The following is a 12,287-nucleotide window of genomic DNA, read 5'->3' on the forward strand; positions in this document are numbered from 1 at the left end:
CAAAGAAACAAACTCTGGATCAAGTATGAATTCAGGATGAACTGGATGTAAAAAATGCAAGTGTTGTGTGATACAGATTCTTAAACTATAATCTCTGAAAAGGAAGTGCTATACTACAGAACAACTACTGTCTGTATAAAAAAAATCCACATAAAGTGATGTTTTATTTAATAAGTCATCTGTAACCATGATAGTAGTGTCTAGCACTCTCTTCAAACATCCCTGAAAGACAGATACTGAGGAAACTGAGGCAGAGAAAACCAGTTTACCTAAACCCACAAAATTACTCAGAGAACTGGGATTAGAATTTGGAATTCCTGCTACCCGTTCATATGATGACAGCAGTAGCCCATAGGTCGAGGTCTAATTGAATAATCTGATTCATGTGCATATATTTGCTCTGAATAGATCTAAATATAGTAGCCAAAATAAACACACCAATCAGCATTTAGCCAGTCACAGTGTGTATCACTGGTTCTCCTGAAGTATAGTAGTGTTCTAAAGCAATCCAACTGCTCCTATTCAGCCTCCGCCCTTGCCAACTGTTTATCCTCAAGTTGACTCCTGTTGCCATCACACCTCCTGTTCATCCGGTAGTTAGTACAACTTCGGCCTTTAAATCGAGTCCAGGTCCATTTGGAATGATGGGGCCAGGGCAGTTTATCAGGTTTGGGTTGTAGCAATGTATTTTGACCTACAAAGGCCGATAGGGTTTGGGTCTGCATGCCAGAATATCACGCTTCCCTCTCCATGATACTTCAGGAGTTACAGTTAGCACAAGTACTACAGCTGAAAATGCCCCGATTTTAAAAGAAGGGAGGTAGAGGCAGAGCATTGTCAATAATGTGTTCCTCAGCTCTGAAATTTACTTCCCTCCTTGGTCTACTAGAGCTGGATTTGATGACCTTCAGGGCATGCTGCAAGACATATCCATTTTTCTCAAGCTTTTCCAGGGCATGGAGAAGTATAATGATTGGGGAATAGAGCTGCTGCAAGAGGAATCATGTGTTATAGGATGGAGGATCAATTTATCATCTTTTAAACTATGTAATGTTTTGTTTGGGCTTTTTTAAAAAAAAAAAATACAGGATCTAGGGCACCACATGGGGGATTTCAAAAGTGTAAACAAACAATAAAAATTACAGTTGGAGTATTGGAGGGTAGGTGTGAGGCAACATGAGTTCTTTAACTGTACTGACTGTTGGCTCAGTGTACACACCTTAAAACTCGCTCCCTGTGACAGAGTGCTAGACAAGAACAGCTGATCCAGCACTCTGGTCACAGCAATTCCAATCAAACAATGCAGAATGGTGCTGGTTAAACAGAGTTGTGCCTGATTTGTGGGTGAAGGAGAGCTGTAGGCTAATTAAACTATTTGGCAGAGGGTACAAACAGGTACAGGAAGAAAGTACGAAGGGAGGAAAGCAGGCAGCAGGGGGAGGAAAGAGGTTGCTCTTCCCAGCTTGGTGCAGGAGCTGGGGGCTTCCTAGGACTGTTGGAGCAGAACTGTATATAGCAGGGGTTCTCAAACTGGGGATCATGACTCCTCAGGGGGCCATGAGGTTATTACATGGGGGATCGCAAGGTGTCAGTCTCCACCCCCAGCCCCACTTCACCTCCAGCATTTATAATTGTGTTATAAATTAAAAACACTTTTTTACATTTAAGGAGGGTTGCACTCAGAGGCTTGCTGTGTGAAAGGGGTCACCAGTACAAAAGTTCGAGAACCACTGGCATATAGTATTAAGGTGGTGGGAACCCCCATTGTAAATGAACTGCACAAGGTGTCTGACCAGCACAAGAGTCTCTGAGCAGTTTGTGGAGCAGAGGCAGAGGGCCCTGTTACACACCCTAATCTATAAAAGCGGTGAAAATCCAACCCCTGTAAAGTACACTGTGACCTTCAGGAGTGTTATGTAACTGCAAAGTATGTCTGCAATCCGGCAAACATTATACATGTGAGTTACTTTATGCTGGCAAGTATCCCCAACACAAAGTAATGCACACTGGAAAATATAATCCCAACTATACACACAAAATGGTTTAAAATTAGCTATTACCACTCAAGAAAGAGTTCTTGGGAGTCATTGTGGATAGTTCTCTGAAAATATCATCCCAATGTGTAGCAGCAGTCAAAAACGCTAAAAGAATGTTAGGAACCATTAGGAAATGGACAGATAATAAGACAGTAATATCATAATGACACTATATAATCCATGGTACACCACACCTTCAATACTACATGCAGTTCTGGTCATCCCATCTCAAAAAAGATAAATTAGAATTGGAAAAGGTACAGAGAAGGGCAACGAAAATGATTAAGGGTATGGAACAGCTTCCATATAAGAGATTTAAAAGACTGGGACTGTTAGCTTAGAAAAGAGATGACAAAGAGGGATATGATAGAGGTTTATTAAATCATGACCGGTGTGAAGAAAGTGAATAAAGAAGTGGTATTTACCCCTTCAGATAACACAAGAACCAGGAGTCACCCAAAGAAATTAATAGGCAGCACATTTAAAACAAACTTAAGGAAATACTTCTTCATACAACACACAGTAAACCTGTAGACCTTGTTGCCAGAGGATGTTGTGAAGGCCAAAAGTATAACTTGGTTCAAAAAAGAATTAATTAGTTCATGGAGGATAGGTCCATCAATCACTATTAGCCCAGATGGTCAGGAATGCAACCCCATGCTCGTAAGCCTCTGACTGCCAGATGCTGGGATAGGACGACAGGGGATGGATCACTTGATAATTGCCCTTTTCTGTTCATTCCCACTAAGGCGGTGGTTCTCAAACTTCTGTACTGGTGACCCCTTTCACATAGCAAGCCTCTGAGTGCGACCCCCCCCTTATAAATTAAAAACACTTTTAAATATATTTAACATCATTATAAATGCTGGAGGCAAAGTAGGGTTTGGAGTGGAGGCTCACAGCTCCTGACCCCCTGAGGGGTCCCGACCCCCAGTTTGAGAACCACTGCTCTAAAGCATCTGATATTGGCCACTGTCAGAAGACAGGACACTGAGCTAGGTGAACTACTGGTCTGACCCAGTACAGCCATTCTTACGATCACATATATCAAGTTATTTACACACTTGCAGGCCTGAAGCCTAGATTATTACTGATAAACACCAAAAAGTGACCACGACAGGCACTCTCAGCGGGGTGCTGCTGGACATGCTTTAGGTGCACTGGCAGAGCTTTGGGGATTTGGTTAGCTGTAGCCAGGGCTAACAGATCACCCCACAATGCACATCAAATTCACCGTCACTTAATTTAAAAATAAAAATGATCACTCCTGAACTGCTGGACATAAAAGAGAAAAAAATAAAGCTGCCAAACCAAGACCCACTTTCCCCAGTCAAAACTGGTAGTAAAAAATGTATTACCCTAATCATAGAATCCTAGAATATCAGGGTTGGAAGGGACCTCAGGAGGTCATCTAGTCCAACCCGCTGCTCAAAGCAGGACCAATCCCCAATTTTTGCCCCAATATCTGCTTTAACATAATGATATCTGCTTTAACATTTTTGATAGAAAGGAAAATTCTTCAATGTTTAAAAACTGCTGTAACAAAGTGTAATCTGTTTTATCACCAAGCATTGGAAATTACACTTCCCAGAATACTAAATCTTCAGATGTCCAATCAGTTAAGATGCCTATTTTTAAGCAGCACTTGAAAAAAAAAAAATATCAATTGCTGATGCAGTGACCTGACTTCCAGGTTATCCTTCCTCTTCTCTCTTGGAAAAAAGACACATTTGTACAGTACCCTGCTCTGCGATTCAGATTAAGTGTAACTTAGTAACATTCAGAATTACTAAGAACAGATAATTACAGAAAATAAATTGTACTCTGAGAATAATTATTGTTGGCAATTCTACCTGATCAGAACATAAATCAGGAAGTACTCAGTTTTGCTTACAAACACTAATTGTCACGTATCAAAGGACTAGCAAAAGCAAAGACATTTTTATTGTTAAACTGAGCAGCCAAGGCCGTTCAGAGTCCTGCAGGATCTTATTGTTCTTTTATGATGAAGTATTTCACCACAGAGCCACATTAAAATCATGATTTTACAGAAATGTACATCCTTTATCTCAACTGCTGTAGATCTCTAGACCAAGCCAAGTCTTTCTGAATGATTACAACACTTGCAAATGGTGATATATCACTAAGAGGCAGATTTTTTAAGGTACAAATAGGTACCTAGTGCGATTTTCAAAAGCACCTACGTAAATGGTCAAGTCTCTTTAACCACCAAAAAAGCAAAATAACCTGTAGCACATAGTAAATTTGGGGGGGTTATCTGATTCCTGTTTGAAATTAAATGTAATAAATAACTCAGCAGTGCATTTATTAGCCATTACTACCAGGGATGTGAATTGATTTACAATTAATACAATCCATCTCACTCCATAATTCCAATAAATCAAACCACAGTTTAGATAAGCTTTACTTCAGGGCTTAAAAAATTTGCTGACATCTACTAGACAGATGCTTAAAGCTGCTAGCCAGTGGTAGATAGGAAACACAAGCGGGGGGAGCTTTGCCAGCAATGTCTAGGTTCAATGCCCTGTTGTCACTTTCAACTGCAGGGAAAGAAGAACATAAAGGATTTCTACCAGGTATTTTGCACCTCTGACATGCCTGGTGGCTTTATATCAACCTCTGTGTCGAGTTAGGTGTCTGATAAGTCTGGATGGAAGAAAAAGGAGCTGTTCCCCCCCCTCCCGTGCCCCCTCTGTGCTTCTTGGCTGCTATCAACACTGGACACTATGTCCATTATATAAGTATTTCCTCCATATTCCTATTTTAAAACAATAATTCACTATCCAACCACTCAATTTTTTAATCATGCTCTGTGCTCTTTCGCGCTATCCATTGGACTTTAGAGCAACTAAACTAATACTATTACAACAACCATGTTCTCATCATGGATCTCTGAGTTCACATATCTATGCAAAACCAATATCCTATGGAAAATATAAGATGAATCTATACTGTACTATGTTTTCCTTGCCTCTACTGAATAAAATCAGAATTTCTCAGTTACATATCATACCCCTTATAGTGTTGACAAATAAAAGAGAGATTCTTCTTTAGCAGAGCGAGCAGGATCCTGAAATCTATTCCTGCTATCATCATGAAATTCCAAGCAGCCAGGATGTACAATGACAGGACTTCACAGCTGTGGCTAGGGGGCAACCAGTTTGTTAAATATCACAATTTCCACTCAAAGTCACTTGTTCCTGACACCCTGCAAGTTTTCTATTAATGTATTAAGTGTTTGAGGTTCTGTTTGTTTTTCTTTGGAGATTTCTTCACTCCTACTCTTTCACCCATCTTTATTCAGAAAATAGACTAAAACTGATTCATCCCTTCAATCTTCCAACACACATTCTGTTATAAAGCTGCATAAAACCCTCAGTGCTGTGCTTTTCCCATGTCGCTCAACATACCTGGAGGCATGTCATCCAACTGGTTAGATAAATTAACCATTAGCACAAGGCAGACTTGTTGAACTTGTTTACAGTTCAGGTTGCAAAGGAAGAGTAACACAGGTCTACATAGAGCTAAATGTAATAAAAGCTACGCCTGCAGATATGTACTATTATTACATCCAAGTAAATAATGGCTTGCGACTTGCTTGTCTGCCACAGTCATATAACATGTCTAAATTTCTATTGCTCTTCTCTGTTTATACTGAAGTTTGAAGAGAAATGTTTGTAAGATTGGCTACCGCTAAGTCTAATGAGAACTAGCCTTCATTTCATTTTAAATGAATAGGAGCTTTCTCTGATTTTTTGACTACATGCCCCTTTAAGATTGGTGCTTTAAAAGCAGAGACCTGCTGACAATACATAGAATTTTAGCTTAGCTGAGTAGAGTTATAGATAAACATTTTTATGGCTGACTTAGAACAATGCTTCCTCAGCTCTCGTCCCCTAATGCCCCTACTCTACTTGCGCTATATTGATGATATCTTCATCATCTGGAACCATGGAAAAGGAATTCCTCAAGGGTTTCACCATGATTTCAACAATTTCCATCCCACCATCAACCTCAGCCTGGACCAGTCCACACAAGAGTTCCACTTCCTGGACACTATGGTGCTAATAAGCGATGGTCACATAAACACCACCCTATACCGGAAACCTACTGACCGCTATGCCGACCTACATGCCTCCAGCTTTCACCCAGACCACACCACACGATCCATTGTCTACAGCCAAGCTCTACGATACAGCCGCATTTGCTCCAACCCCTCAGACAGAAGCAAACACTTACAAGATCTCTATCAAGCGTTCTTACAACTACAATACGCACCTGCTGAAGTGAAGAAACAGACTGACAGAGCCAGAAGAGTACCCAGAAGTCACCTACTACAGGACAGGCCTAACAAAGAAAATAACAGAATGCCACTAGCCATCACCTTCAGCCCCCAACTAAAACCTCTCCAACGCATCATCAAGGATCTACAACCTATTCTGAAGGACGACCCATCAATCTCACAAATCTTGGGAGACAGGCCAGTCCTTGCCTACAGACAGCTCCCCAACCTGAAGCAAATACTCACCAGCAACCACATACCACACAACAGAACCACTAACCCAGGAACCTATCCTTGCAACAAAGCCCGTTGCCAGCTGTGCCCACATATCTATTCAGGGGACACCACCACAGGGCCTAACAACATCAGCCACACTATCAGAGGCTCGTTCACCTGCACATCTACCAATGTGATATATACCATCATGTGCAAGCAATGCCCCTCTGCCATGTACATTGGTCAAACTGGACAGTCTCTACGTAAAATAATAAATGGACACAGATCAGATGTCAAGAATTATAACCTCCATAAACCAGTCGGAGAACACTTCAATCTCTCTGGTCACGCGATTACAGACATGAAAGTTGCGATATTACAACAGAAAAACTTCAAAACCAGACTCCAGGGAGAGACTGCTGAATTGGAATTCATTTGCAAATTGGATACAATTAACTTAGGCTTGAATAGAGACTGGGAGTGGCTAAGTCATTATGCAAGGTAACCTATTTCCCCTTGTTTTTTCCTACTCCCCCCCCACACACACACACACACACTGTTCCTCAGACGTTCTTGTTAAACCCTGGATTTGTGCTGGAAATGGCCCACCTTGATTATCATACACATTGTAAGGAGAGTGATCACTTTAGATAAGCTATTACCAGCAGGAGACTGGGGTGGGGGGAGAAAAAACCTTTTGAAGTGATAAACACCCATTTTTTCATGATCTGTGTGTATAAAAAATCCTCACTGCATTTTCCACTTTATGCATCCGATGAAGTGAGCTGTAGCTCACAAAAGCTTATGCTCAAATAAATTGGTTAGTCTCTAAGTTGCCACAAGTACTCCTTTTCTTTTTGCGAATACAGACTAACACGGCTGCTACTCTGAAACCAGATAAATAATGCGTGCACACAAATATTTCACATAAAGACGTGGGCACACATACATATACAAGTTGTAAGCCAGTATGTATATATAATCTTTTAAACCTACACACAAAGGACATGAACTTCCAGTTTAATCTATGACATAAGTTAACTCCATTGCCCTCATGCCATGAGGCTCTGCAGTATATCAAATGGTACTGTAACCAGGTATTTACTCAAACACCCACTGCATACCTGAGTGAAGTGGAAACGATGTGTTGCTATAAGTACATAAAGCTTCTTAAAGGCTTCAAAAGGTGAGACTTACAGCATAGATGAGACAAATGTCAAATCAAGAGAAAGAGTAACCTGAAAGTAAAAATGCCTAGCATCAAAGATCAGTTCTGGAGATCCACTATAAGGGACTTGAAGAGAAGCCAAATGCATTTGATCTATAGCCCAGAAGAGTCAACGGGAGCCTTTATGGCCCTTAATGCCAACTGACACCACATTGTGCCTGAGTATGTACAGTCTGTAAAAGCAACAATCAGATTCCCATTTTAAAGTAAAAAAACACCTGTCTCACTGCAGAATTCCTTTGCAAAAGGGCTTGGCAGAGATTGATGAATTACACTTCATAATTTCAAGAATAGGTGTAACAGAAGATGAATTCAGATAGCAAGGAACTTAAGCCTAAAAGAGAAGCAATGTATTTTTACACCTAAAAAGAAGTTTTATTTTTTTCTCCAATAGTGCCAAATCCAAGATCAGAGAAAATACTATTTTTGCAAGTATAAATGAAAAGAATATAATGGGGGGAGAGAAATCTAATGACATACAGTTTTGGAAGGTAGAGGCAAAGAATGAATGATACCTATTAGGATCCTGAAGCTATGCATCAGTAAAATTGTTATATGTAAAAGCTACCACCCTTTGCTATTGAAAGGGTATTATTCTGGGAGTCCTATTCATCATAATGCAGAGAGTTCCTCCAGAACATCAAGGATGCCTAAATTCAGTATTTGAAAAATTAAAAGGCTTTTATTTAACCATAAACTGAGATTAGTTTTAAAGAATCGCACTCATGGTGATAACGGACTGTTTTAGTCAGTGTTTTTCACATGACATCAAAGAACAAAAACATCAGTCCATTTTAACCTTCCTCAGATTGTCACATCTTAAGAGCCAGGTATATATTGGGGGTTCCCGCATTTTTGTGATTTACAACAAATCAGTCATAGTGAATTAATGCTTTTGGACATTTTCAAATATAGGTGTCAAAAATTAGCTGCTTAAATGAGTTTAGTGACCTGATATTTAGAGGTGCTGACTAGTCACACCTCTCAAAGTCAAAATTTAGGTGCCTAATCACGGATTTAGATGCCTTGCTTTAGACACTCCGAGTTTGAAAACTTCAGCCAAAAGCTGTAGCTGGCTGTGGAGGCAGCAGATGTCACGACGATCAGAAGAAGCCACCGCACAACCTCGCTTCGCAGGCAGCAGCGTTACCCAGCGGCTAGGCTGGGAAGGCAGACTCGGAGCTGAAGCGACAGCAGTTCTGGGCCCGGTTTCCCAACCTCCCCACCACCTGCCATTGCAGCTGTGGGCACACTGCCCCGGGAGCGGGATGGGAGGGGCTTCCTTCTTAAAAAGAAGCTTACAAGAAGTGGAAGGTTGGACATATGACCAGGGAAGAGTATAAAAATATTGCTCGGGCATGTAGGAATGTTATCAGGAGGGCCAAATCGCACCTGGAGCTGCAGCTAGCCAGAGATGTCAAGAGTAACAAGAAGGGTTTCTTCAGGTATGTTGGCAACAAGAAGAAAGCCAAGGAATGTGTTGGCCCCTTACTGAATGAGGGAGGCAACCTAGTGACAGAGGATGTGGAAAAAGCTAATGTACTCAATGCTTTTTTTGCCTCTGTTTTCACTAACAAGGTCAGCTCCCAGACTGCTGCGCTGGGCATCACAACATGGGGAAGAGATGGCCAGCCCTCTGTGGAGATAGAGGTGGTTAGGGACTATTTAGAAAAGCTGGACGTGCACAAGTCCATGGGGCCGGACGAGTTGCATCCGAGAGTGCTGAAGGAATTGGCAGTTGTGATTGCAGAGCCATTGGCCATTATCTTTGAAAACTCGTGGCGAACCGGGGAAGTCCCGGATGACTGGAAAAAGGCTAATGTAGTGCCAATCTTTAAAAAAGGGAAGGAGGAGGATCCTGGGAACTACAGGCCAGTCAGCCTCACTTCAGTCCCTGGAAAAATAATGGAGCAGGTCCTCAAAGAATCAATCCTGAAGCACTTGCATGAGAGGAAAGTGATCAGGAACAGCCAGCATGGATTCACCAAGGGAAGGTCATGCCTGACTAATCTAATCGCCTTTTATGATGAGATTACTGGTTCTGTGGATGAAGGGAAAGCAGTGGATGTATTGTTTCTTGACTTTAGCAAAGCTTTTGACACGGTCTCCCACAGTATTCTTGTCAGCAAGTTAAGGAAGTATGGGCTGGATGAATGCACTATAAGGTGGATAGAAAGCTGGCTAGATTGTCGGGCTCAACGGGTAGTGATCAATGGCTCCATGTCTAGTTGGCAGCCGGTATCAAGTGGAGAGCCCCAAGGGTCGGTCCTGGGGTCGGTTTTGTTCAATATCTTCATAAATGATCTGGAGGATGGTGTGGATTGCACTCTCAGCAAATTTGCGGATGATACTAAACTGGGAGGAGTGGTAGATACGCTGGAGGGGAGGGATAGGATACAGAAGGACCTAGACAAATTGGAGGATTGGGCCAAAAGAAATCTGATGAAGTTCAATAAGGATAAGTGCAGGGTCCTGCACTTAGGACGGAAGAACCCAATGCACAGCTACAGACTAGGGACCGAATGGCTAGGCAGCAGTTCTGCGGAAAAGGACCTAGGGGTGACAGTGGACGAGAAGCTGGATATGAGTCAGCAGTGTACCCTTGTTGCCAAGAAGGCCAATGGCATTTTGGGATGTATAAGTAGGGGCATAGCGAGCAGATCGAGGCACGTGATCGTCCCCCTCTATTCGACATTGGTGATGCCTCATCTGGAGTACTGTGTCCAGTTTTGGGCCCCACACTTCAAGAAGGATGTGGATAAATTGGAGAGAGTCCAGCGAAGGGCAACAAAAATGATTAGGGGACTGGAACACATGAGTTATGAGGAGAGGCTGAGGGAGCTGGGATTGTTTAGTCTGCAGAAGAGAAGAATGAGGGGGGATTTGATAGCTGCTTTCAACTACCTGAAAGGGGGTTCCAAAGAGGATGGCTCTAGACTGTTCTCAATGGTAGCAGATGACAGAACGAGGAGTAATGGTCTCAAGTTGCAGTGGGGGAGGTTTAGATTGGATATTCGGAAAAACTTTTTCACTAAGAGGGTGGTGAAGCACTGGAATGCGTTACCTAGGGAGGTGGTAGAATCTCCTTCCTTAGAGGTTTTTAAGGTCAGGCTTGACAAAGCCCTGGCTGGGATGATTTAACTGGGAATTGGTCCTGCTTGGAGCAGGGGGTTGGACTAGATGACCTTCTGGGGTCCCTTCCAACCCTGATATTCTATGATTCTATGATTCCTCGGTGTTCCCCGCCCAGAGCTCGGCCCAGCAGGCAGCGGGTCACTCTTCCCCCTTGGGCGCAGCTCCCCGAGCCCCCGCGCTAGCCAGCCTGGCCGGCTCTGGGGAGTCAGCAAGCGCGGCGGCTGGGGGGGGGGGGGTTACCGCCATCACCTCTCCCCCCACGGCGCGCAGAGAGACCCGGGCCACACAACAGCGGCGGAGAACCCAGCGCTCCCCCCGCCCTGCCACCACGGGCCTCCCGGATCAGTGACAGGGCCCCGCACACCTCGCACCCCTCCCCCCTGTGCAGGAGACACCCGCCCCCAACGGGAGGCCCGGGCTCAACCCCAGCACGGGGAAACCGCAGGAGTTGTTAGGAGGAAGGGGCTGCAATGGTTCAACCCTTCCCCCCCCTCGGGTGAGATGGTTTATCCCGCCCTGCAGATGCGTTACCGGCGGAGCAAACCATTCTCTCCAAGTGCGGGGGGGAGTCAAATCTCCTCAGCCTCCTTGTGCCCTCTACCCCTGCCACACAGCAAGCCGCTGCCCATTCCGCCCTGCCTCACTTTCACCGCCATTCCCAGACAACGGAGCACGCTGTACCTAGCTCTTCTCTAGCCGCCGCTTCCATCTTTCAATGGTCCCTCCGCTCGCCCTGCCTCAATGTGGAGCCGGCCGGCACAGGGAGGCAGTGCGCATGCGCCACCTGTCCCTTCAGCACACCATAGAAACGCAGAGGGAGGGTAGACAAGATGCCCCAGGAGGGGAGGAGGGAGGCGTTAGGCCTCCGGAGTCCAGAGCTCTTTAGGGATGCGCCCTGCAGTAGAAACAGGGGCATATTCCAGGGCTGCTCTGCGGCCTTTAGATGCTGCAGGCGCCTGTCTGTAATTAACTCCCGCCGGACTTGGTTCTCCCTTCAGCCCAACTCCGGCTGCAGAGCAATAGCCCCAACCTCAAGCATTCAAAAATTTTGCATCAGGCTCTGAAAAATCATAGGATTTTACAATAGGGCACGTTGGGTCTTTTTACTTGACCTGTAGCATTGGAACGTATAGGGGGTCCCATTGTCAAGTTTTTCCAACAACAACTCTGAGGACTAGAAACTTACTTTGTTAAAAATGAAAGCTAAACTTCTTAGGTTATAGATAGCCTGATTCTGGCACTAGGGGGGTCTAGGGAAGACAAATTCATAATCCTGCTAGACTCCAATAACCATGGATTTAACAAGTGTTATGGCTCATTACAATAATTTGTAACACTGCGCTGCCTGCTATCCTTTATTGCCCACTTC

At 43.8% G+C, this 12,287-nt stretch overlaps 1 protein-coding gene across 4 annotated transcripts in view; it reads right to left on the minus strand.

The window, feature by feature from the left end:
- SLC36A4 (solute carrier family 36 member 4) overlaps window positions 1-11,672 on the minus strand; it is a 271,797-nt gene extending 260,125 nt beyond the window's left edge. For 3 of the 4 annotated variants that reach the window (XM_073336987.1, XM_073336956.1, XM_073336977.1), the window contains exon 1: window positions 11,600-11,672. In XM_073336987.1, the coding sequence (XP_073193088.1) occupies window positions 11,600-11,627 (28 nt within the window). In that variant the 5' untranslated portion in view covers window positions 11,628-11,672. Of the gene's footprint in view, window positions 1-7,679; window positions 7,750-11,599 lie in introns of those variants that run through there. The other variant, XM_073336966.1, reaches the window with a different exon arrangement.
- Window positions 11,673-12,287: the final 615 nt, after the last annotated feature.

The sequence above is a fragment of the Lepidochelys kempii genome, chromosome 1, assembly GCF_965140265.1.
Source record: "Lepidochelys kempii isolate rLepKem1 chromosome 1, rLepKem1.hap2, whole genome shotgun sequence".
Lineage (NCBI taxonomy): Eukaryota > Metazoa > Chordata > Testudines > Cheloniidae > Lepidochelys > Lepidochelys kempii.